The following is a 27,783-nucleotide window of genomic DNA, read 5'->3' as shown; positions in this document are numbered from 1 at the left end:
CATCTCACTTCCTGCCCGTCCACTGCTGAAGCAAGACACACCCCAAAACCCTCTGCTCTCTTTGCTGACTTCTTCCACCAACCTGTGAGGCCACCACTCACCTGGTTAAGCAACTGAGCAATGTGGGAGCCCAGTTCTCCCTCCCTGACCCCACCACGCACACTGCCGCAGTCCTGCTTCCAGGACTACCTCCCACCCACCTTTCCCTGAGGCCTGGGGTCTCCGAGGCAGCGGCCCCCAGACACACGTGGCCTCAGAGCACGTGGCAGGTTTGATCTGAGAGGGGCTCCACGTGTAAATCACACCAGAACTCAGAGGCTTAGGAGGAAAATATGTGGATGATCTTGTTAATATCTTTGTATTAAATATTATTTGTTGAAAGGATATTCAGTTATTACATGCTGAAACCATATTGTGGGTATCTTACATTAAATGTGGGCTTCCCCAGTGGCACTAATGGTAAAGAACTTGCCTGCCAGTGCAGGAGACATGAGATACACAGGTTCCATCCCCGGGTCAGGAAGATCGCCTGGAGGAAGGCATGGCAACCCACTCCAGTATTCTTTCCTGGAGAATTCCATGGACAGAGGGGCCTGTCGGACTACAGTCCATAGGGTCGAAAAGAATCACACAAGTGAAGCGACTTAAACACACATGCACATTAAATACACAAAAATGAACTTCCCTGTTTCTTTGTTTCAATGTGCTGAGGAGGCAATTTTACTCAACATCTGGGGCTCACATCCAGTTCCCCACTGGGCAGCACTGCCCAGGGAAGTCCTCAGTTTCTCTGCTGCCCCCTCCCCCCATTTCCCCACTCCACTCCCCAGGGCATCTGCTCTTTCCCACCTATTAGCTCTCCCCAGAGTCCTCAGGTGAGTGCTCCGTGACCCTCAGATCTGGCTGCCCTCCACCCAGCAGGGACGACTCAGCCCAGAAGGCACCTCCTCCCACAGGATGCCCTCCAATACCGTTCTCCCCATGCCCCCCATGGCCCCACAGTGCCCCTCTCCCAGGCTCTGCCTTGGGTACGGAGCACTGCATGGGCACCTGCAGAATGAATGTGCCCCGCCCTGGGGATACGGCACAGAAGGTGATGGACAGGAACCCTCCCCTCATGCCACTTAGAACATAGAGTGGGATACAGAGTATTTTAGCAACAATACAGTCACAGAAGTAGTAATAATATAATAATGAGGCATTAATGGCAGTAGTAATTTTGAACTGTAGTTGGAGAAGACTCTTGAGAGTCCCTTGGACTGCAAGGAGATCCAACCAGTCCATTCTAAAGGAGATCAGTCCTGGGTGTTCTTTGGAAGGAATGATGCTAAAGCTGAAACTCCAGTACTTTGGCCACCTCATGTGAAGAGTTGACTCATTGGAAAAGACTCTGATGCTGGGAGGGATTAGGGGCAGGAGGAGAAGGGGACGACAGAGGATGAGATGGCTGGATGGCATCACCAACTCGATGGACGTGAGTTTGAGTGAGCTCCGGGAGTTGGTGATGGACAGGGAGGCCTGGTGTGCTGCGATTCATGGGGTCGCAAAGAGTCGGACACGACTGAGCGACTGAACTGAGCTGCATTCACAAGCAGCATGCCATGCAGAAGGCACAGTTCGAAGCACACTAGTGCATGATCTCAGTCCCCCTGCTGCCTCAGTCGTGTCCGACTCTGTGCGACCCCACAGACGGCAGCCCACCAGGCTCCCCCGTCCCTGGGATTCTCCAGGCAAGAACACTGGAGTGGGTTGCCATTGCCTTCTCCAATGCAGGAAAGTGAAAAGTGAAAGTGAAGTCGCTCAGTCGTGTCCGACTCTTAGCGACCCCATGGACTACAGCCGACCAGGCTCCTCCGTCCATGGGATTTTCCAGGCAAGAGTACTGGAGTGGGGTGCCATTGCCTTCTCCATCAGTCCCCCTAACAACAGTATTTGTTAATGTTGTTAAGTCACTAAGTTGTGTCCAACTCTTTTGTGACTCCACAGACTGTAGCCCGCCAGCCTATTCTGTGTATAGGATTTCCCAGGTGAGGATACTGGAGTGGGTTGTCATTTCCTTCTCCAGGGGATCTTCCCAACCCAGGGAGCAAACCTGTGTCTCCTGCATTGCAGGCAGATTCTTTACTACTGAGCCACTAGAGAAGCCCCAGCAACAGCATTAAGCAGATATGATTCCTACTGTATAGATGAGAAAACTGAGGCCCAGAGAAGCTATGCGGTTCACCCACAGTCACACAGCTGATTCCGCAGTGATGAAACCAGCACTCCAAGGCCATGCTCTTCCACGCTGCACCTGCTGCCTCCCAAGACGAGCGATTGCAACGTAGAGAGAAAAGACGTTACAGAACAAGTGATTTCTAAACTACAGGTGAATGTTCTGGACAGAAGTCTAGGGTGAAAGGGTCTGGGAGAGCTAGAATCAATTCACCTTCTCTGGGGAGGCGAGAAGGAGAGAAGGCAGAGGAAGATGGGACTCTGCTCACTTGCAGCTGCAGAAGGAACTTTTCTACAGGACCTGCACAGGACCCCTGAAGACACGAGACAGGATGACCCAGAAGCTTGGCCCCTTGCATGGCCCCTGGACACAAGAGCAGGGGGCCTGTGGTGCTCACTCCTTGTCTGGTGAGTCAGCCTGGACCTACTGTCCTGACCGACGCGAAACCCGGTCCCCCTGGGAGGAATTCTCGAGGCCCTGCCTAAGGGCTTCTCAATATTGTACTATCTTCATCCAACGGACAGGTACACTTACCTAGACATTAAGGAAATTTCTGATGACAAAGTTACAGAGTAGACATGTTACAAAACCACCAGCCTATGAGTTTACCCAAGTGTACATGGCAAGTAGCCAACAGGGATCCAAAGTAACCCCAAAAGCACACCTTCCTTAAGAATCAGAATCGCTGCTTAAGGGGTTGTGGCCAAGGGCGAGTTAAATGATCAAACAGCTAAGCAGACATGACATACTTGAGTAGACTGCAAAGTTCACATTCATTGTAAAGATGAAATGTGAGATTTACTAGAAATGCTTATCTTGTCAATTCAAGCAACATCAAAGGACTCCCCTCCACTCTTAGGTTCTCTTTTTTCTTTTTCCTTTTGGTGACAGCAGACAGCAGGAAAGTGGGATGAGCAATAAGCAAAGATTTCCACTGGTTACCTTTGAAGAACAGCGATTTTGCTTTTCAAGTGCACGTCCTCCCATAAATGCCTTCGTAAACTTCAACACTGGATGCTTTTCACAGTGTGAAGATGGCACTCGCCGGAGGAAGGAGAGTAGAGACTGTATGCCAGGTGATTCCGGTCTCAGCACCACCTCACTGATCTGTCACTCGCTCCTCCACGGCCCTCAGGCCAGCCCCCGCACAGTCATCATGCCAAGCACGGCACTAAGATGCTCAGGCACTTTCTCTCCTCAGACTGCAAGTCTGAGAAGTCTACAGGGGCTTCTCTTATCCACCTTCGACCTCAGAAGCCAACAACACAGCCTGGTACATGGTAGCTGCTTAGTGTTGTGACAACCATCTCTGGGTGCACTGCGACATCGTGTTCAGAAGTCTGCTAAAATTTCACAACTTAACAACAGGAGTTAGGTAGGTGAGAATTATATAAGGGTATGAGAAGAGTTAACCATTGAGACTGAAGCTGGTGGGACTCAGTCCTTGTCTTACGGGACACCTCATAGTAAGAGCATGTGACACCATCAAAGGTCCCCTGCTGGCCACTCTCTCCTCTCCTGGGATCCAGGACGAATGCCTGGTGGTGGTCTCTCTTCACTGCAGGTCCTGGGACCCTCTTAGCCTAGAGTACTAATGATGGGCTGTACAGGGGCCCTGGCCTCACCTTCCTCTTCTAACCCTGTCAAGGCCTATGGCAGAATATTATCTACACAGGGCTTCCCAAGTGGCGCAGTGGTAAAGAATCCACCTGCCAGTGTAGGAGACACAGGTTCGATCCCTGGGTCAGGAAGATCCCCTGAAGAAGCAAATGGCAACCCACTCTAGTATACTTGCCAGGAGAATTCCATGGACAGAGGAGCCTGGTGGGCTACAATTCATGGGGTCGCAAGAGAGCCGGACACAACTTAGCAACTGAAGAACAACAGCATTTATACAATTATAGCTGTTAACCTCATCCCCCAATTCCCATATCCAACTAGCTATCTGAACTGGAGTCTAGGAGCCCCTCCACACTAACATGTCCAAACTGAGTTTCCTGCACTCACCTGTATCTTCAGATCCCTCAGCTGCGCCAGTCAGAACCACGATGGCTCTCATTCTCTCAAACCCCATTTCCAATCCACTGGCACAAACCGTCACTTCCTAACGCCAGCGCCCTAGTCCAGGCCACCACTGCATCTTGCCTGATCGATGGCCTCTTTGTGCAACCGCACTTGCCCTCTACCTATTTCTCAGAGACGCACGGAGTGAGCCTGCTGACATACCAGCACCTCGTGCCACTCTCAGGCGCAAAACCCTTCGACAGCTCGCCATCTCACTCGTGGTAACACTCAGAACTCCTCAGCAGAGCTCACAGCACCCTGCTTGATCTAGAACCACCCCAACCCCTGCTTTATTTACTCTTCTATTACTTTGCCAACAAAGGTCCGTCTAGTCAAGGCTATGGTTTTTCCAGTGGTCATGTGTGGATGTGACAGTTGGACTGTGAAGAAGGCTGAGTGCCGAAGAATTGATGCTTTTGAACTGTGGTGTTGGAGAAGACTCTTGAGAGTCCCTTGGACTGCAAGGAGATCCAACCAGTCCATTCTGAAGGAGATCAACCCTGGGTGTTCTCTGGAAGGAATGATGCTAAAGCTGAAACTCCAGTACTTTGGCCACCTCATGTGAAGAGTTGACTCACTGGAAAAGACTCTGATGCTGGGAGGGACTGGGGGCAGGAGGAGAAGGGGACGACAGAGGATGAGATGGCTGGATGGCATCACCGACTCGATGGACGTGAGTTTGAGTGAACTCCGGGAGTTGGTGATGGACAGGGAGGCCTGGTGTGCTGCGATTCATGGGGTCGCAACGTCAGACACGACTGAGCGACTGAACTGAACTGAACCAAAGTTCCTATCCCCTCCCTCCCTCCACTCCAAAGACACTGGCTTCTTTGCTGCCCTCAAGCATTCCAAGCACACTCCTGCCCCAGGGCCTCTGCACAGGCTATACTGGCTTCCGCCAGGCGTGTACAAGACTTGCTCCCTTTACTCTACTGGGGTGTTCTGCTCAGTGTCACCTCCAGGGCAGGAGAGTCTTGGCAGCAAAGAGTTCCACTAACAAATATCAAAGCGGGCAGTGCCGGGGTAAATGCCTGTTTAGTGGTGACAGTCATGCAGGCAAACACTTTTTAATGTATTTATTTGAACTTAAAAAAAAAAAAAAAAAACTAGAATTTTTGAAAGTTTTTTGTTTCAAAATTCTTGTAGGAAACAAAACGCTTTGAATACTTCTGCCTTATCAATTACAACTCTACAATTGCTCTGTTCGATGCAGCAGTCACCGGCCAAATGTGGCATTTAAATTACTTAAAGTTAGATAAAATTTACCTGTTCAGTCACACCAGCCATGGTCTAAGTGTCTGTAACCAACATGTCTACAGGCTACCATAAAGGACAGTACGTAAAACACTCTGATTCACCAGAAAATTCCACTGGGCAAAGCTGCTCTGGAGTCTTGACTGCTTAACTGGCTTTGTTTCTAGAGGAAATTCTGGATTTTCCCACAACCATTTTTATGCTCCCAAACGCCAGCAGCAGGTGAGAGAGTTCCATCCAGGTGACAACGCCTACTGGAACCCAACTTTCAAGACATAATGTTCATCGGATAACCCTCTTATCTGGTTTCTAAAGAATAGGGCTCTGGCTTTCCACCATTAAGATACAAATTAGTGCTTTGGACTCTTTTTTTTTTAAATTGAGTTGAGACTCATGGATATAGAATTCACTATTTAAAAATGAATAATTCAGGGACTTCCCTTTCAGTCCAGTGGTTAAGAACCTGCCTGCCAATGCAGAAGACACAGGCTTGATCTCTGGTCAGGGAGGATCCCACATGCCATGCAGCAACTAAGGCCGCGAGCCACAACTACCGAGCCTGTGCTCGGGAGCCCAGGAGCTACAATACTGAGCCCATGAGCCGCAGCTACTGAGCCTGCGGGCCTAGAGTCTGTGCTTCTCAACAAAGAAGCCACTGCAACGAGAAGCCCGCACACTGCAGCTAGACAGCAGACCCTGCACACCACAACTCGAGAAAGCCCAGTTGCAGCGACAAAGACCCAGCACAGCCAAAAAGAAATAAATATAAATAATTCAGTGGCATTGAAGATACCGATAATAATTTAGATTCTTGACTACCTAAACAACTTGACAATCTTCTGTCAAACAATCTGTCAAAAGCCTATCCATGACCTAATTAACAGACCAGAAGTCTGGAAATGTGGAGATACCTCAGATGTGCAACCCATCACCTCAGGCATCCTTGGTCCATGTATGCTTCTGGGAGTGTCCCCTGGGCCACAGCAACCCAGCCCCCACAGGACAGCCTGCGCCCTGTGGTCCTGAGTGCCACCACCTGGGGCGGAACCATCCAGGGTCAAGGGAGGAAGCAGAAGATGAAAAACAACCAGAGAAACCAAAACTATCTCCACACGTGTTATAAGACTACTCTTGTCAAGAAAGTATTTGTGATGCCCATCAACACCTCCTACGTATAAAATACACCAAGCAAAAAGTTTCTCTCAGGATTTCATCACACACACACACACACACACAAATCTCTGAGGAGGGAAAAAAAATTCCTTCTTTCTGATGATGAGAGTGATCACCTCTCCGGCTTCCCTCTGTCCACTTACCAGGATGCCCAGCCCAGCAGCTGAGGCTGTAATTAGCATGCTTCCTTGGTCTCCATTTCAGAACCCAATTTCCTGTTTCTATTTCACACACACACACACACACACACACACACACACACACACACACACAAACATTTTGTCAAAATGTCTCAAATCCTTTTTGGAGAAATACTGACTAAGGACTATAGCCTAGATTTCCATTGACTCCATTTACCCTCTGCCACTAACCATACATTAGAAAATTTGAGAACACAATATTAATCTTAGGATAGAACTAATTCACCCTAAAGTAACATCTTCAAACAACTCAAGTTTCTCTGTTTGTTTTCAGGGCCAAATGAAGGCCTAGGGTCTTGGATCAAGAGATCCACACGGGTACACATGCCCACCCCGAGGCATGAGTACATACACCCTGCGGGGCTGATGGTCAGGACACAGCCAGCAGCTTCTTCTTCCAGGAACGAGGAGACGGAAATTTTACAGTTCAATATCAAATTTAACATAAAACTGTAAAAAACCTTTTTCAAGGGAAAAAAACAATTTTACCAACTGTAGGAACAGCTTTTCAACGAACAGACCAAGTAACAGCACACATCTTAAACAAAGTACTTTCGACTGGCATGTCTTTGGGAAGAAAATTTAAACAACAGCTTTCTAAAAGATCACTTATACTTGAAAACAAGATGCTCTCCTCACATCACTAAAGAGACCGCACCGTGTTGAGCGACAATTGGCAGGTACGCAGCGAAGATTTACTCCAAGGATCACGAGGCGAACCTCGTCGGCATCGCCGTGCGTGCGTGGCTCTCTGTCATCATATCATCTCACCATCTAGCCAGGCCCACGTGGTGAGAGGTGAGAGAACAGCAGCAGAAATTCAAAGCTGACACCAGCTACGCACCCAACAAAACACTGCCCTTTCTAGGTCTACGCGCTACATCTTATTTTCCTGTGATTTAAATAATTTGTCTTGTTTGGTTATACACACTGAGCTTTCCAACATGCCTGTCACTAGCCACATATGGCTATTTATATTTAAATTAAATTAAATTAAAATTTACGTGCCTGAGTCTCACTCGCCTCTTTTCAGATGCTCAGGGGCCCCACGTGGCTGGTAGCTTCTGTACCGGACAAAGCAGACAGTGACAATTCTCAGCCTCAACACAAGTCCACAGACACCACTAGGCTAGACCTTTTCTACCAATAGGTTACCGTGAGATATCCAAAAACATGGCAAACTTTCTTGCAAAAATAATTTGGAAAATACTACTTTCTGACAAACTTTGGTACACAGCTAAATATACTTAGAGACTTTCCCCCCTTAAACAATGAATTAAATGAAAGAATATGACACGCCTGAATATTGCAGCCACTCTACAGTAAATATTTCCACAATGTGAAGGGAGGGCTTCCCAGGTGGCTAGGTGGTAAAGAATCTGCCTGCCAATTCAGGAGACGCAAGAGAAGCAGGTTCGATCCCTGGATCAGGAAGATCCCCTGGAGTAGGAAATGGCAACTCACTCCAGTATTTTTGTCTGGGAAATCCCATGGACACATGGACGGAGGAGCCTGGCCGGCTATAGTCCAAGGGGTTGCAAAAGTCGGACACAACTTAGCAACTAAACAACAACAAACAAATGTGAAGGCAGCAAATCATTTTACACAAAAGTTGTAGAATATGGTTCAGAAAAGTCATACGTATACACATCCTGCACATGACGCTGTAGAAACACATTATATCTGGACATTAGATAATAACCAACAGGTTTTACGTTTACTTTTTTCCTATCTCATTTTTCAACCAATACTTTTATAAAATGTAAAAAACTGCGGTGCATAAAGCTTGAAGATGATAAGCCAAGGGCTTCTTCCTTATCACCAAATGGGAGCTAAGATGCAGCTGTGATCTTTCCTGAAAAACAAGACTGGGGCTCCAGCCTCTTTGGGGCTCTAAAGTTTCACAGCTCAAAATAGCAAACTTCAAAAAGTGGCTGCAGTGTTAGGAGTTGCACAAAAACCATCGCCAAAGTTGCAGACCTCACATACTCTAAAATGTGAATCACCTTCTTAGGCAAGGCTTTTACAATCCAGCTACTAAGTCAAACTACAACAAATTATTTTGTGATTGTTTCACTGTAAAACATGAAGTCACATTCAGAGCTTCAGACGGTGCTCCTCCTTGGTGACCGGTACACACTCACCGAATAAACTCAACACTGCAGCTCAAGGTGCGTCAGAGCCTACGGTGGAGACAGTAAGATATGGGCCAGGGTGACAGGGTGAAGAGGATCACTTCAAGTATGGTTAACAGCTGTAAGTTTACATTTGTATTTAACCAGGTCAAGACTTACTATATATAGGTGTAAACAGAGTTCAGGGTTAACCGCTTGGATGCTGGAGGGAACACTAGTCAACTTCCCTCGCAACACAAAACAGGATACTGGCTTCACCCCAGCAGCCTCAAGGTGCTGATCGCCAAGTAATGGCTTTCACCTTGGTTACAACTGAGAAGAAATTCAACACTGAGAAAGCAGTCAGTCTTTTATCTACAGTATCCAATTTCCTGGGCTTTCCCAGGAGACTCAGTGGTAAAGACTGCCCGTCAACGCAGGAGATGAGGGCTTGATCCCTGGGTCAGGAAGATCCCCTGGAAAAGGACGTGGCAACCCACTTCAGTACTCTTGCCTGGGAAATCCCATGGACAAAAGAGCCTGGTGGGCTATAGAGTTCATGGGGTCGCAAGAGTCAGGTGAATTAGTGACTAAATGGCAACAACAATCCCATTTCCCTGAGATTCAATTAAAAAGAAATACTGTAAAGTGGTAGCAATTTTTGCCCCCTCCTCCTAAAAATATTATCAATTTGCATTTGCTTTATGGAGAATCTGATATCTTGGGTGTTAAGACACTGAAACACAATATTCTATTTTACAAAATAAGGGAACGGTTTTCTACTTTAAGATGAAAGAGTAGACAATGGGGAGAAAAATTCTGAGAGCTCATTTCAATGACTACATTTACAAAAGGTATAATAAAATAGTTAAAAGAGCTCATTTCAATGACTACATTTACAAAAGTTATAATAAAACAGTTAACACTCGTTGGGGACTTAACTGCATGCTGTGTACTATGCTACAAAGTTTACAGCCATAATCTTCTTTAATCCTCACAATAATCTTGTGCAATTGGTACAAATATTATCCTAAGGAAACTAATGTTTAGGGATGTGTCCAATTTTGGGCTAAGTCAAAATTTTACTAAGCAAAACACTGGAGAAGTGAGAGTCAAATGCAACTCCTGTGTCCTGAAGCCCATGGTCTTCAGAGCTCCTCGTCCCTGTATGCCATCTTCCCCCCTCCCCAGCCCCCACCACCACCTGCCCCCAACCTAGCACCCTCTCCCCACAAGGGAGCCTGGTGGGGCCATGAGACCCAAGAGCAGGTGAGAAGCGTCTAAACAATGAAGTAAACTCTGGATTAAACAAGTAAGCTGACGCCTCTTCCCATTAACTTACTCTTGGAACTATATTTATGTTTAATATGAATTATTATTCTAGCATCTAACGCGGCACAGCTTGGAAAGGATGACCACTCAAGTCTGCAACAAAGGAAACACGAGCTTGTCACATTTGGCTCATTTTTGCTCTATAAATGACTAGTTTCTTACGGGGTTTTTTGGTTATTTTTTCCTTCACCAATGACACCCTAGCTTAGAGACTTTATTTATAAGAAGTTACCAGTCATTCAGTCATATCTGACTCTTTGCGACCCCATGGACTGCAGCCCACCCAGGCTCCTCTGTCCATGTGATTCTCCAGGCAAGAATACTGGAGTGGGTTGCTGTTTCCTTCTCCAGGGGACCTCCCCAATCCAGGGATCAAACGGGGCTCTCCCCAATTGCAGGCAGATTCTTTACCGTCTGAGCCACCAGGAAAGCACACTATTTATAAGAAAGTACTGGTTTTCAAATTGCTTGCAAAAACTAAATCTGTGAGCTTTATGCTCAGCTCTACTAAGAACAGACCTTTTCCAAAATCAAACCTTGGAATGTTTCCTTCCCTAGGCTAGGTCTCCCACCATCATTTCCAAGGCAGACAGATGCCCAGCGGAGTCAGAGGCTGAGTCTAAGACGCTGAGCACACCAACCGCTGTGGCCTCTGACCCCAGCACAGAGGATGAGGGCGCCCTGTTAGCACCCTCAGAGTCTGAGGTAATGCGGTTAAAGTGAAAAGGATCTCAGTCATTTGGAGGAATAGCTGATAAAGATAAAATGCTACCGAAGTCTTCACCAAATCACCACACTTTTTCCCTAAAGAACTCTTGCTTATCTCCTTTAAGCCCTGGCACGCCTCCATGCATCTCATGGGTTCTTGAAAATGTCCTTGCAGCATGAGGCGAGCCAGAAACACAGTGAGCTTAGTAAGGGGTCGACTTAAAGCAGTAACAGCACATCACAGCAGTAACTGTCCCAGTGCCCCTGCTGCCCACGGCCACGCCCAGGTTATCCGGAGGCTTACAGCTTGGAACTGCAGAGGGGCGCAGTAATGGCAAAATGCCAGGATGAAGGCAGATTCTCCCTAAGTTCCCACCGTCCATTTCTAGCCACTTCTACGGTGCAACTCAAGTTTGGCCACTTCTTCACACTGACATTTTGAGGGGTTTTTTTTTCTTCTTTTGTTTTAAGATTTTTTGATGTGGACCACTTTTTAAGTGTTACAATATTACTTCTATTTTATGTTTTGGGTGTTTTTTTGCCACAAGGCATGTGGGATATTAGCGCCCCCACCGGGGATTGAACCTGCGCCCTCTGCACTAGAAGGTGAAGTCTCAACCACTGGCCTGCCAGGGAAGCCCCTTGAGGTATTTTCTGCATTAACAGTGAAAACAAATACATCATGAGTTTAGTCGCTCAGTAACGTCTGATTTTGCGACCCTGTGGACTGTAGCCTGCCAGGTTCTTCTATCCATGGGGATTCTCCAGGCCAGAATACTGGAATGAGTTGCTATGCCCTCCTCCAGGGGATCACAATGCAGGGATCGAACCAAGGTCTCCCACACTGCAGGCAGATTCTTTACCGTCTGAACCACCAGGGAAGTGCACACCTGAATAATCTCACAATTTTATACAATTTTTTTCTTAAAGAGAATGTTCACATTGTACAGTCCATCTAGGAGCCTGACCTAAAAACTGAACTTTAACTTCAAGTATTCCTATTTTTGATAAGAACTTTAAGTCTACATACCATCCCTTCACTAAAAAGTATATCCAGAAATACCATTTCATTAACATCTAAGGGAAAGGATGATCTGAAAAGTCACTGCCTAATCACTAGTAGGGAAGATCCCCTGGAGAAGAGCATGACAACCCACTCCAGTACTCGTGCCTGGAGAATCCCATGGACAGAGGAGACTGGCAGGCCACAGTCCATGGGGCTGCAAAGTCAGACACGACTGAAGTGACTTAACACACACACACAAACACACAGAGTCAGTCACAAGGAGATCCACCCTGCGATGCTTGTAACACTCTACAATAAGCAAGAGGCAGGGGCTTCATAGCCTATCTCAGGGAGAGAGGATGGGATTCTTCTTTTCTTTTCCCTGGGGGTGGGATTCTTATGCTAATGCTGCCCAGCTGTCCAGCCAGACCATGACCAGGGAGGCAAGCATGAGTGAACAGCATTACAGGAACTCTTAACCAGGTTTTTCCACCAGTACCACTTGCACTGCCTTCAACATTCTCCAGCACTTGATACCCATGACCAAAGCAAACAAACGGAACAAAGCAGCTCTCAAGACTAATACCTCTCCCTTACAACTTAAAACAACTGATTTTGCTTCCACCCGGTTAGCGTTCAAGTCTAAGAATTCTCCTGCAATCTGTGATACGCAATTGTCTAGAGTTAAACACAGTAGGCGACAGAGGAGAGACCAAAAACACTGTAGAAGCAGATCACGAACACCATGCTCTTCACAAATGGGCATCGACATGACGTGTTTCCTTCAAGTGACTGCTGGGGTGCTGATTTTAATTCAATCACTGAAAGAAGAATTAAGGATAAGGGGTCGCACAGAGTCGGACACGACTGAAGCTGCTTAGCAGCAGCAGCAGCACCCAGTCTTACGAGATCATCATTCTCATCACTCAACCCAAACCAGAGCACAAGCTAGTAGAACCATAAGCGCCTCTGTGCTGACAACTTTTTCAAGTGCTGCTGATAGCTTAGCATTTTGCCAATTTCCTTTAAGTTTTCCACCAGGACCTGGACCCTGTGCCATGGCCCAGGCCCTAGAAGGTCCTCTGTTGTTTTGTTAACAGTAAGTGAAGAAAAAAAATGAAACCTCCCTCATGGTGATGCACCATCACCTACTAAGGTTTCGCAAGGCAAAAGCACAAGTTTGCTACTGACTTCCTTCGCTGATAAAGAGCTGCATGCAGCCAGTATCAGGGGCAGAATAAGGGTCAGCTCCCCGTGGTTTCCTAGAGATTATCTGCAGACTGACAGCTGTAACTGTGCAGGACAGAGACTGATATTGAGATGTCAAGATTAAGGTGAATTCTCCAAGTCAGGACCAGCAACGCTGTTCTCCTAATTGTCCCCCTGAGCCTTCTCCCAGCTCTCCTTCCCCAGACAACTACCTCTCTGCAGTGCCAGAGACTGCCTTTCTGAACAAATGATAAAACGAAGAAGAAAGACCAGCAGAGAAGAAAAGGTGAAAGGAGAAAAAAAGGGTGGGGGTGGAAGAGTGGCAGTGCCTGCCTGATAGTGAAAACGAAGGACCAATTTCACAAAGAAACAAGCATTAGACACAGAGGGGCAAAGACAAGCTAAAGGGGAAGGCAGGAGAGAATAACTATGAAAAGTATCCCCAAACCACTTGAAACTAAAATCTTAAAAACGGCTATAACTCATCTTTCTGAGAAAAAGGTTATTTTTACATTATTTTACAATAAAGTAGAAAGACAGCTTTCTCTGAAGTCCAAATAAAGGAAATTTCACTTTGATAATCTATCTTTTTAGGAACTGATACTAATACTGCACACAAACACATACACACACACACACCCCTGCAACAATACACGTACTGTTTATACCTTTAGAAAAGTTACTAATTTCCCAACTTTACCATGAGGGTGCTGACACCTGTACTGAGGCTGTCATTATTAGACTAAACAATTTTAAATTTATTTATATGTGCATTAGTTTCTTACAATCTTGTTTTCCAAGATAACCGGAAGCAGCTGCACTGGAAAGAGTATAGCACTGCAGTGTTCAATATGGCAGCTGCCATCCACATGGGCTACTGGTTTGCTTTACGCAGATACAAATGCAGATGGGCTCTGCCTGTAAATATATCCTCTATCTCAAACAGTGTGTAAAATACCCCATTAGTAATTATTTATCCTGAATGTGTGTTGGAATAATATCCTGGATATATCTGGTTAATTAAATACATAATACTAATACATCATTTCTTTTTTTTAATGTAGTGACTAGAAAATTTAAAATAACACATGTGGCTAGCATTCACTGCTCCTATTGTATGTCAGTTGGACAGCACTGACCTAGAACATAGTAAGTACACAAAGAAATGATGTCCAGGAGATTGCACCTCAATGACAAAACTCCCTATCCACCTCAGGGAAGGCCTTGGCCTTCTCCCTGCCTCCCGCCACACCACCAACCTGGTCCTTAACATAGTGTGCGGCACCTAACAATCACTCTCTAAATGCTTCTTTGATGGAGCTGAAGGAAGGCAACCGAGGTACGACGTAAAAAAGCAGCATCTAAAAGTGGCTTCTTAAAAGCTAGGAAAATTCACTAGCTGCTTGGGACAGTTAGCAGATGGACCATACGCAGGCTGATCCATAAAGTCAATTTAAAAACGAACTTCTCGCTATCTATGGTGGTTTTGAGAGTTGCAGAAAACAATACCCTTGTAGAAAATAAAAGCCACTCAGAGGCAAGGGTACCTACAATTTAGCATTCGGCTCATTTCATGCTTTCAGAGTGTGGGGTAAAAGGACAGATGGGGTAGAATGTTTTCTTTGCTCTAAGTCTACGCTTGGCATTTTCCATTTTAACCCCCTGAATCGCTGGCCTCCGGAATAAACCAGCTGTGCTCAGGGGAAATGCAGGCGGTGCTCACTGAGCAGTAAAATATACGGATAGGGGTGGTCAGAAGAGACACCTTCAGTCTTCATGAAAGACAGGGGGTTACTGGGAACGATCGGGGAGGGGGTGGCTGCCCTAACCCCAGGTGTCTGAAACCAGTGCCTGGGGAAGGGGGTGGGCTCAGCAGGACAGCTACTCCAGCAGGCCTGACCCTGTGTGCCTCTCAGTGTGGACATAGTGACCACAGCCCCCCGGGCGCCACTCAGGTCAAATACACGTTTTCTTCAGACCTGATCTGTTTGCCCACCTCCATCAGACATCATCAGGGGTGTCAAAGTGTAAGTCTGTCCAGAGTGGCATTCACAGAGACACATCCACTCTCAGTGAAAACGGTCCTTTTCTCTATTCCTGACCACAGTTTTCATAAATGAGGTAAAAGATGCAGGCCCACTTTTTCCATGAAATGTATTTAGTAGTTGCCAATTACTCTGCTTGTGTCTGCAATTCTGTTATTTACTGGGTGAACTGAGAGGATTTCTCTATTTGACATTTACCAGGAAAAGGGTTTCCCAGAAAGGCTTTTTTTTTTTTTTTAAGCTATTCATAACATATCACAGAAAGACAGAATGGGAAAAGCTGCACCACTGATTCTTTTGGATCCTTTTTAATCTCCCATGGGAAAATTTGGACACAGGAGTTATTATCCATCACCTCAATCTAAGTGGTCCTTTAAAGATGCATTCTGCTTCTGTGCTCCTTCACCATGACTGTATTTCAGGACCAATTTAATGAGAGAAGCACAAATGCATTCAAAACATACTTGTTCTAAGGGCACAGCGGGGCTTCCAAGGTGGCATAGTGGTAAAGAACTCGCCTGCCAATGCAGGAGATGCAAGAGATACAGGTTCAATCAGTGGGTCAGGAAGATCCCCTGGAGGAGGAAATGGCAACCCACTCTAGTACTCTCGCCTGGAGAATCTCATGGACAGAGGAGCCTGATGGGGTCACAGACTCAGACATGACTGAGTGTGCACACAAACACACAAGGATCCTAAAAATCTCACCAGGACTTGCCCACCTCAGAGTATAGCCAATGAATCTACACCTTTGCAGATTTGAGCGGGATGATTCAGAAACTCGGAAGTTCACCTGTGACCTGTAGGACAACCCACAAGCTCTTCAAGAGAAAAATGATATCCGGAGCTTTCCCTCTCGGTAGTTCTCACCAGCGTTCACCTGGCCCCATTCTCCGCTCTCTCCCTCTTCCCAAGGATGGTTCTGGGTCCCTCTGCACCTTCCCAGTGCACCCGTGGACACGGAGCCTGGTCTGAGGGTCATGCCGGGGAGAGGGGAGTCCCCCTGGCCCTGGTCCCACAGTCCAGCAACACTGAGGGACATGCAGGGCCCTGGGCTCACTCTCTCTCTCTCTGCCCCCATGTCTCCTAGCCTTCCAACTCTCTCCTTGCCTACCTTTTCCCACCCTCCACTCAACTCAGTTGATGCTTCACAGCTCAGCAGACACAGGCCCCCAGCTCGCCTCCTAAGACTGGGTGCTGAGCTGCCCTCCAGCACACAAGCTCACCACCACAGCGTGCCTTCCAGAGGCGGCCCGCACCCCCTCCGCCCAACAAGCCCTCCACTTCTCCCCCAGGAAGCAGCATGGGGAGCCTGGGCATCTGTGAACTGTTCCCAGGAAGCAAGGGCAGGGAGTCCAACAGCTCTGACCACACGCAACCCTAGGATGAGCACTTGGGGTCACTCCCCCAACTCCGCAGCAAGCAATTCTAGTGCCTGCCTGACGACAAAGGGTCACTTTTGAGTCCCCACTGTGCGTCTGACACCAGGTTAGATTCTAACGGACACTACCGCTCCTCTCTCTGTGCCTCTAACCAAGAGGGTGGGTCACCCCTCATTCTGGAGAGAAGGCAAGGGGCCCTGAGGTGGAGTCGTCAGGGTTGTGGGGTCAGGAACCAGTTGGTAGTTCTCCTACCAAGAAACTGTAGATTCCAAGGTCTACACTCCCGCCTCCACACGGCTGGTTCTCACATCAGGGCTCCAGGAGCTCAGGGCGTTTTTTGTAGGTGACACTGAGATGTCACCAAGCCTCTCACACTTGTTCTCTCTGAATGCACGTTGACTTGGTCAGAGGCTCATGACTTGCCTGCAGACTGCACGAGGAAGCAGCTGTTAGAACGCGAAATCTCAGAAAAGGTGAAACAATGCCACTGAGGGTTTTGTTCTCTTGGAACACAGCTGCTTTTTAGTTACAGATGTGATGAACATTAACACATAATGGTTTATTATTTTTACTCATTTTACAAGAAAGTAACAAATATTTCAAACTGTCCTTGCTTTAAATTTCTAAGACAACAAATACTAACACATAAAACTCACATAAAGAATCTTGAAAGTCAACTATATATGGCTGAGTCCCTTCACTGTTCACCTCAAACTATCACAACATTGTTAATTGGCTATTTCCCAGTATAAAATGTTCTTGGTGTTAAAAACAATAAAAATAGAAAGAAGCCTAGAGTCACCAACAATTTTAAAGCACGTAAAAGGGACTGAGATGCAGAGAAAGACAAATACTATATGATTTCACTTACATGTGGAATCTAAAAAAGCCAAACCAATGAACAAACGTCACAAAACAGGAACAGAGTCACAGACACAGAGAACGCACAGGTGTCTGTTGGAATGAAGTGGGTGGAGGGGAAGAGAAATACGTGAGGGTGACTGAGAGGGACAAACTCCCAGTTACAAAACAAATGGGCCACAGCTGTGAAACGTACAGTGTGGCGAATACAGCCCACGATTACCTAACATCTTTGCATGGTGACATATTGTAACTGGACTTACTGTGGTGACCAGTTTGAAATGCATAGATATTTCAAAGCACTGTGTCGTGTAACAGAAACTAACGCTACAGTGCTATAGGTCAATTACACCTGAAATACAAACAAAAAAATTCATAGAAAAAGAGATGACATTTGTGGTCACCAGAGGCAGGGGCTAGAGGAGAAGGAATTGGAGGAAGGTGGTAAAAGGTACAAACTTCCAGTTATAAGATAAATAAGTACCAGGGGTACAGTGTACGACATAATGAACATAATGAACACTGCTGTATATCATACGTAAAAGCTGATACGAGGGGAGAGCCTAAGAGGCCTCATCACAAGAAAAAAAATTTTTTTCTGTTTAATTTTGGACTTAGATGATGGGTGCTCACGAAACTTATCCTGACAATCACTTCATAACATATGTAAATCAAATTATTATACCATACTCCTTGTACACTGTATACAAGGCTGTAGGTCAACTATATCTCAACAAAACTGGAGGAAAAAAAATTAAAATATAAATAAACTATTTAATGATTGATAGGAAGGAAGGAAGGAGGGAGGGTGGTCTGAGATGAAGAGGGAAACTACTGTCCTAATCAGCTGTTGAAAAGAAATAGAAGCTAGGTTTTCTCTTTCCCTCTAAGTTGTATCATCAAATCATCAAGCTAGTCTGGAGCTAACATTAAAGACTGCGTCCACACAACGAACATATGGCCCGATGAACTCTGGCGTCTGTTCTAATATTCTCCTTTGCTGACTCTTCATTATAAAGTTAGACTTATCTTCAAAGATACTTAAACATGTGATAGAATTTTAAAAATATCTGTTCACTACCCATGAAACATCTAAAAAGCATAACTTCTATTAAAATGTAAAAAAAAAAAAACCCTCAAGATAAAAAAGTCAATAATCCTATCTGAATGTGCTAATTCAGCAAATTACATCAACATTTCAACTTAATTTGGTAATTTCCCTGCTACACAGCATGGTTTTGAATCACCATTGTGTCATATACGAAGTGTAAAATAATTTTAGTAGTTCTAAAGCAAAACATAATCAGATAGATAGATGATTTGCTTGAGTGGCATGTGAGTCAGTCCCAGGGAGAGAGAGGTGCTGAGGTTACTGAACTATCCACTCCATTAAACTCACCACACCCAGAAACACGGGCTAAAAGGGGGGTAATATTTGCACAAGTCAAATTTAATGTTTCATAACTAAGGCCGTATTTCATAACATGTAACCTGTTCCTTAAAAATAAAAGTGACTTTATACTGTATTTAGTACACGTGAAATGACACGAATTACAAAGTAAGGTTCTCACTGCAGCAGATCAGAAAGTAGAACCTAGAAGAGAACTGACATTTACGGGTTTCCCTGGTGGCTCAGACGGTAAAGAAGCCGCCTGCAATGCAGCAGACCTGGGTTCAATCCCTGGGTTGGTAAGACTCCCCGGAGGAGGGCATGGCCACTCAGTCCAGTGTTCTTGCCTGGAGAATCCCATGGACAGCGGAGCCTGGAGGGCTACAGTCCATGGAGTCACAAAGAGTCGGACACAACTAAGCAACTAAGCACAACAAGCATGCACCACAGGCTAGAGATCACACTCTCACAATACGAGTACATTACCCCACTTGACCTCAATGCCCTTTGAGATGGGCACTTTTTCCTCTCTTACTGATGATGAATCTGAGGTTCAGAGAGGGTAAGAAATTATCTCAGGTCACCAAGCAAATAAGGAGAGCTGTAATTCAAACACTCTTCTGATTTCAAAGTCTACGGTCATCTTGAGACTTTACGCCTCTCTAGTATGATTTTCAGAACTGAGTGCTTCAAAAGCTGAAGAGGTTCTGCAAAGTTGAGCAGAAAGAAAAAAGCAAATACCATGTAGAAATGTTTAAAAAGGCAACTAAACTTAGATAATAAAAATACCTCAAATCTACTTGTTTAATATACCTCATAAACAGTTCCAGGTTAGTCTATGATGGTGTGCTCGAGAGGATGGAGCTGGAGATAAAGGGAAATGCATTTGGTGGCCATCGGTATCTACCAGGGCACAGACCCCAGGCACTAGGGGACTCAGAGCCCACACACTCATCTATGTCCTCTGAACCTCTGCTAAAACATCTGAGCTCTTAAAATGAGGGAAAGCTAGAGGAGATCAGCAGTTTCCACCCAGGGATGGGATTACAGTCTCCCCTACACTGTGCTTGTCCTCCAGGGAGGAGAGAAGATGCTGGGACCAGGAGGTGTCTAAGGGCCACTGCTCTGAGATGATCCCATGTTCAGTAAGAAACTTTGGGGGAACAAGAAGGGACTACTCCCTGGAAACTAAGTCAAGCTCCTTTCTGCCCTAGGAGCCACCCAGGTGGGCCAAGGCCCCAGCAGCTGGTGGACAGCCCTCCTGCCCTCCCTCCATGCTGTCCACAGTCTTGGGAGCCCATTCCCATCACTGCAGGTGAGGCTCCAGGATGGGAAGCGGCTCTCTCTAGGGGAGCACAGGCCAGGTGGCTGAGGCCCTTGTGGCCCCCCGACCTCAAGACCCATCCTGAGAATCCCCAGTGTGTCGGGCCTGTAAGCACAGCTTCCCCAAACCCCCACTGTGTCCTACGGTCCCCCAGAGACTTCCTGACCTTCACTTCCCTAGTCTCACCAAGGCAGAAGCTTCTCTGATCTAATGCCTCTCCACCCGCAATGCCCCCTAAAAGGCTCTGCTTCCAGACCCCATCCTTTTACTTGCATGTAGCTTCATTCTCTCCCATTCCCATTCGCCAATCCTTGGTCACACGGTCCTCACAAGGCCTGGGCTCCAGACTCACAGCTCACCTCCAGGTCCCCCCACCAGCCCAGGCACTGTCTAGTCCATTATCACTGGTGAAGCCCAAATTCTTTACAGCAGAATATAGACCTCTATGCCCAGGCCCTGCCGGCAGAGAACTCAACAGCCCATGCCCCCTCCGATGTACTTGCAATGCATCCTCAGTTCACACCCCTGGCTAAGTCCTGACCAGGTTCCAAGCACCCTCACCAATAGGCACCGCCTCTCTCTGGACACCTGTCACATAACCATGCATGGTCTTTCCCTTTGATGTATACTTTCACATATCGGTCATGGTTCCCCAAACTGATTACAAGTTCGTTAGGAACGAGCACTGTGCCTTACAGCTCTAAAATCACACTGTGCCATCGATGCTCAGGGCTGCAATCACAGTGGAAGATCAATACATATTTCTGAACAGCACTCCAAATACTCTGTACGTACAGACATTAATTTATTTTTCCTAGACCCAGGGCACAAACACCAACACTTATAATGGAAAGATGGCTTTGGGAGTACTAGAGCTTAAAACCTAAATCTGTCTGCTTATAAATTCTGTAAGATGAAATCCCAGCTGATAAAAAGGAAGACCTCTGCTTTCAGTGCTAGGTATCCAAATCTGTTAAGAGACTGAACAGTTTCTGTGGATTGTCGTTTACTATGATTTTCTGCAGGGTGCCAGTTAAGTTCACACTAACATTCAACAGCTGGTTCAGGAGACCACATGTTGCAGGGAAAATAACAATAAAATAAAATTTAATATTTATTAAAATACGATTTTTAATTTTTAATTAAATCATCACCAACTCAATGGACATGAGTTTGGGTAAACTCTGAGAGTTGGTGATGACAGGGAGGCCTGGCGTGCTGCAATCCATGGGGTCACAAAGAGTCGGACACGACTGAGCAACTGAACTGAACTGAAAATACGATTGATAAAAATTATTTTAATAATTGATAAAAATGATTTCCTAAAAGAGGTGGGAGGCACTACCACAAACACATGAAACATTGCTGGAAACCAAGGCTCAGTGTATTTTTAAATCAGAGAGAGGGGTAGAGAGAACAGCATAGAAAAATAAAGAGAAGGGAAAACCACTTGGGTCCAATATCCACCTCCCCGCTGGCAATGAGAACAGAGCTCCTTGCAAGCAGGACCTGGGTTTGGCTTTTCTATGCACTCTTAGCTCCAGCACAAGCCCTAGGGCAGGGGGATTCAAGATTTATTTTTTATTTTTTTGAAAAAGTGGGTAAATGCACAAGCCACTAAGTGAGAGAGTAAGTTAGGAACTAACAGAAGGATGGTGACTGCTGCCATGAAATCAGAAAACTATTATTTCTTGGCAGGAAAGCGATAACAAACCTAGACAATATGTTGAAAAGCAGACCCAGTACTCTGCCGATAAAGGTCCGTATAGTCAAGGCTATGGTCTTCCCAGTGGTCACATACGCTTGTGGGAGCTGGACCAGTAAAGGCAGAATGCCAAAGAATTTATGCCTTCAAACTGGTGTTGGAGAAGACTCCTGAAAGTCCCTTGGACAGTAAGGAGATCAAACCAGCCAATCTTAAGGGAAATCAACCCTGAATATTCACTGTAAAGACTGATGCTGAAGCTGATGTTCCAATATTTTGGTCACCTGACGCAAACAGACAACTCACTGGGAAAGTCCCTAATGTTGGGCAAGATTGAGAGCAGGTGAAGAGAGTGTCAGAGAATGAGACGGCTGGATGGCATCACTGATGCAACGAACATGAACTTGGGCAAACTCCAGGAGATGGTGAAGGATAGGGAAGCCTGATGTGCAGCAATCCATGGGGTCACAGAGAGTCGGATACGTCTGGGCTACGTACGTTCAGTCACATACGACTGAACAACAACAAGTAGAGGGAAAAAAGAGAGATTCTGGAGCAGCTTACAAGAAAACAAAGGACCTGGAGTGAAGCAGCGTTCCCCAAAGATAATGGGAAACCTCGCGAGAGCAGCGCATCACCGCGAGACCGTCACCGCGAGGCGGCAGGCCCCGCCCCCTTACCTGAGGCACAGGCACTTTCTGCGGGGTGCTCTGGGGCGAGGGGTGGAGCTGCGCCCAAGGCTGGTGGTGCGGGTGCGGGGGTGAAGACTGGTGGTGCAGGCCCGGGTGGGGCTGCAGCGGAGGGCAGCTGGGCAGCTGCTGGAAGGCCGGCTGCGGCCCGGGGTGCTGCTGGCCGGGGAGCAGGCGGTCCTGGACGGCCTGCGGGTCGGCGAGGCTCACACCGGGGCAGCCGTTGGGCCTCAGGTGCGGGGCCGGGGACATGCCCAGGAACGGGCGCGCCGGCGGCAGGCTCCGCGGGCCCAAGCTCCTCGGTCCGAGCCCCAGGGCGCCGCCGGGCGGCTGGTGAGCGGGCTGCGGGTGCGGCATGCTAGGGTAGCCGCCCACGTCCATGGGGGCGCTGCCGGGCCGCACCTGCGGGGGCGGCGTGCCCGCCGCGCTGCTGCTCATCGCTTTCAGGGGTGACATGGGAGGCGGGGAGGCGTACGATCCCTGAGGCTGCGAAGGGTGCATAGTTTGCGCGTTCATTTGGTTCAGTGAGCCGCTGGGGTGGACGGGCTGCTGGTGCAGGAGTCCTGGGGCGCTGCCGGGCGGGAATCCCACCGCGCTGGGGTACCTCGGGACGGACTGGTTCAGGGGAGCACTATTGGTAAGGCCTAGGTTCTGGTTCATCCCTGTACTGTTAACTAATCCCTGATTTAGGTTGCTGTAAGGATAGCGGGAGTACTGCCCTGAGTTGTTTATAGTGGGTGAGGGGACTGTCTGGCTCCGAGAACTAAAGGTGAGGGTCTGCGGCCTCACGGCCCCTTGCGGAGCGGGGTTGGGGGAGAACCGGGGGCTGTGGGCCACCGAGTCCCCGTGGAGAGCGGTGGGAGGGTGGTGGTGGAAGGGCTGCACCGCGTGGCGCAGGCTCGGGGCCACCCCGGGGCTCTGTGGGGGGCCGTGCGACAGGTGGCCCGGCCCAGGGCCAGCGATGAAAGGGTTTCCCTGACTCAGGCCCTCCTGGCCTGGGGGAAACTGGCCCATCCTCGGCTGCGGCTGGCCATGTTGCGGCATGGAGAAGTCCCCCCGCGCCAGGTAACCGCCTAGCTGCTGCAGGTGCGGGGGGTGGCCCTGCCCAGGGGGCCCTGATGGGGCCGGCTGGGGCTGCGGAGGAGGAGGAGGCGGCGGCGGCGGCGGCGGCGGCTGGTAGGGGGCTCGGATCTGCTCGGGCACCTGCACGGCCCGGGGGCCCCACATGGAGCCGCCGTCCACAAAGGACTGGCCCCCGTGCCTCTCGTTCTGCAGGCCCGGGTAGACGCCCATCTGGCCGCCGCCGCCGCCGCCCCCACCACCTCCGTGGGGGACCTGGGGGACGGGAGGGGTGTGGTACTGCGAGTGAGGAGACGCCAGTCCGTTCCCGGGGGCATTGCTCAGCATTCTGTTGGGCTGGTCCATCAGGTGCATCTTCTGCGGCTCGTACTGGTTATAGTGATCGAAGTGGGTCAGCTTGCTTTGATTCTGGTTGGTGGAGGGATGGTGGAGGGAAGGCTGCAGGGAGGCGAAGCCTTGATCTATAGGCATCTGCTGACCCATGGGATTCACGGGGTTTTCAGGGTAACCACATTCACCCAGGCCTTCGAGGCCCTCATTGAAAATATTCCCGTCCTCGCCAAAAAGACTCATCATTCCTGGATCCGCCATCTTCTCCCAGCACACGGCTGGCTCCTCCAGACCAGAGCGCGGGAGCTCGTCTGTGCTTCACTTCACTGAGGGCTTGTCCTCAGAGCCTATAATCCTGACTAATCTTCTTCATGTCACTCCATATTTCTTTAATTCTCTTGGACCCTGCAGTGTCAGGCAAAGTCTGGATCGAGGTCCTGGAAGGGATCGGGAGGTAGTGGGGAGGAAGGAAGAAAACAAAGAATTAGGGACAAATGATTTAAAAAAAAAAAAAAACCTGCCAGCATTTTACGCGTTTGAATTTGGTCTCCACCAACAATACTAATCTAGCCCCCTCACTGAGCCATATTTTATAAATCTAGTTCACTTTAAGAGAAACTCATTAGCTTCTACCAGAAGCATTGTTATGATCAGTTACTTAGAAAGCAAGCAAAACACTAACCTTAACCTTAAATTAATCCATTCACTACACTTCCTCGCGTTCCATTCTTGGATGGAACAGAACAAAAGAACACAACATGAAGCAGCAGCAGCTGCCACAGCAGGCCAGCAGATGCATGACTATCGCCAAGCAGCCCATCTGCTGCACTAAAGCCCTGGAAATGCTCCGGTTACCAACAGCCCGCCCTTAACCTTATTCCCCTGAGCGGTGTAATCAGATGAGCAGCCGCTGCACCGAGGGCTGTGAAAAGCTCAACTTAGTTAAATTGACTAGAGGATTATACAAATACCAAAATCAGTCATTTTGTACAAATTGGATATTTACGGCCCACATACAACCAACAAGGAAATGGGAACAGGGGTGTCGAAGGAGACAGCGGCGGCAAAAATACTGGAAGGCCCACTTGCAAGTGGTGTGACCACTCATTACTTCCTTAAATCTGATGGCAGGAACAGACGAGGCCAGAGAGAGACGGGAAGGAAGACTTTCATTCTCCAGCATCCCCCACTCACCCCCACCAGAGGAAGTCCCCTCACAGGTTCATCGTTCACCCACCAGCCCTGGGCTCTAGGAATGGACCACTGTGTGACTGCTTGAATAAACTCTAGTTGGACGGACAGTTTCTAGACAATGACTGTTCTCTTTGGTAGAGACAGAAAACCTTTACCCAAACCGTTCAAAACTGAAACTTTTAACAGAATAAAGTTCAAAATGTCTCTGCAGCCCTCTCCCTCGCCCTGACCTCTTCTGGGACCAGGCAGGCCAGAGCAGGAGGGGGAAGCGGAGCAAGCCCACCCGTCTGCATCCCAGGTTTAAGCATGTGGTGGATACTAAGTAACACTCTGTGCTTTATGCAAACACTTCCTAAGGACTCTGTATCAGATGAAAATAACCGATTTAAACAATGTTTCCACAATCAAAACAGGAAAGTGTTTTTTTTTCAATGCTAATTAACTTGACAGGCCTAATAAAGAACTAATTCACATAGGAAAAATGTCCAAAATCTTAAACATCTTTGGAATTTAACTCATTTTTTTCCCTCTTTCATAAGCACACGAAGCATTGTGTGATACTGCCCAACTTGAAAAAACAGTATCTTGTTGAAGAATTTCAAAAGGGATGTTATAAACAGGCCCGGCCATAAATCCTACTGACACCCATCCATATAAGCATGGGAAAGGGGCCGGCTGGAGGGCTGGCCAGCACCTCCAGCACCAGCTGAGAACTCATCCCAAGACAGATCAAAATTCAGATTCCACTCGTCCTATTCTAACACACCCCCAACAAGGGAGGGATCTTTGCCTACAGAAAATGTAAACAGCATTCCTGCTTGCTGTCAGAGCTACAGACAGAACACCTGAGAGGGTCTCCGGGTCGGCAGTGCTCAGGCGACAGCTGTCAGCTGAAGCCAAAGGTCTCTTCACTTGGCCGCTAACTGCCGTGAATTTTCTGATCTACTTTCTCCAAAAACAGGAGTCAGACGGGTGGAAATAAGGTGAGCGTGAAAGCCATTTTATTTACAGACACGCTGCTTCACTACACAGCTGCTTTAAAATTCAAACTCAGGAGCAGTCGAAATCTTCAGTGCCAATGAAACAAATATTTATAAATTGAATTTACTCCTAAAAAGCCTACGCAGTCAGTCTTCATTTATTCAAGGTTCATTCCGGCTTTCAAGGAAATAAATACAGGAATGGACTTGATAATAGCTTAAACCAGCCGTGCAGACTAACCACTTACCAAAATAACCTTTCAAATTAGCTTAAGGAAGGTAGCATCTAAGTTGCATGTCCTAGATGGCCTTATTTTATAGGATAATGGCTTCATCCTCCCAGGCCCTCCACGTGTCACAGGAGGGCCATATGGGGTTCTCAGCCAGACTCTACGGAAAGAGTCCCGAGGAGTGGATGAGCTAGGACACCGCACTCCGACCACTGCCGGCCTGGAGAGGCAGCCGGGAGCTGGCATTCACTTTAGAAGGCTAAGGAGAAAGGGAAAGAGAACTTGCCTCCAGGCCAGGGAAAGGACAAAACAGAACTCACACTGCGAGTAATCCTACCCAACACTTGGGTCTCCAGTTCCCTGCTCCTCCCACCCAGGGGCCATCTCCCAGCAGTAGGGAAAACGGCAGTTACGGGGCACCCCAGGAAGGTGAAGTCCAGGCAGAGGAGCCCAAACACTACGGCTCCAGTCTGCCGCTGGTAACCACTTGCGCTTGCTGGGGCAGCCACCACCCAGCCTGCCCCTTTCCTGACCTCTAGACTCACTCCGCTGGTGACTATGTGAGGAATCCATCTGGTAGCTGGACTTCATATTTCTGATCTGAGCTAATCTAATTAATGTATTTTGGTCTTTTTTTTTTTAATTTGATCAAGACCATTTGAATGCCCACTTTTCCTAAGTCACAGCTGCAACACTTAATTTTGTTCCTATCAAAGATATTCATATAATCTTCCTTTCCAGAGGGCTGGCCCTTGTCTCCATTCACGGTCTAAGTTTTCTGTGTCTACACTGGCACTGTCCAACGAAGCCACATAGGTGATTTTGAATTTTCTAGTAGTCACATTTAAAAAGTAGCCCCCAAAAGAGTGAAATTAATTTTAATAACTTTTATTTATCCCAACATATGCAAAATATGATCACCTCAACATGTAACTGATATGAATGAGACGGTTTACATTTTCAGTACTGAGTCCTTGAAACCCAATATGTACTTCACACATAGAGTATATCTTAATTCCTACTAGAGCCACATTTCAAATCAGAAAGGTACACGTGGGGGCAATGGCTACCATACAAGATGGCACAGGTATAGATTATTAAAAACAAGAAAGAGAAATATTAAGTTATCAGTGTTATCAAATAATTCTCATCATTATCACTTCGGAAATAAATTATCGAATTGTATTTACATTTGATTTGGCTTTAAGTGAAAATCAAGTTAAATCTCAAATCACGTTTATGTATTTGAAACAGATTTATCGAGTCCCTACTGTGATCCAGGCACTGATCACAATTGC

General features: G+C 47.4%; 1 protein-coding gene across 1 annotated transcript in view; it reads right to left on the bottom strand.

The window, feature by feature from the left end:
- Positions 1-27,783, bottom strand: part of CHD7 (chromodomain helicase DNA binding protein 7) — a 191,666-nt gene that overhangs the window by 104,962 nt on the left and 58,921 nt on the right. Inside the window, exon 2 of the mRNA XM_052652070.1 lies at positions 22,663-24,518. Coding sequence (XP_052508030.1) covers positions 22,663-24,342 — 1,680 coding nt within the window. The 5' untranslated portion in view covers positions 24,343-24,518. The remainder of the gene's footprint in view (positions 1-22,662; positions 24,519-27,783) is intronic.

This window comes from Budorcas taxicolor, chromosome 14 (genome assembly GCF_023091745.1).
Source record: "Budorcas taxicolor isolate Tak-1 chromosome 14, Takin1.1, whole genome shotgun sequence".
NCBI classification, from domain to species: Eukaryota; Metazoa; Chordata; class Mammalia; order Artiodactyla; family Bovidae; genus Budorcas; species Budorcas taxicolor.
The sequence above is the reverse complement of the archived record's forward strand: the minus strand, read 5'-3'. Positions and strand labels throughout refer to the sequence as shown.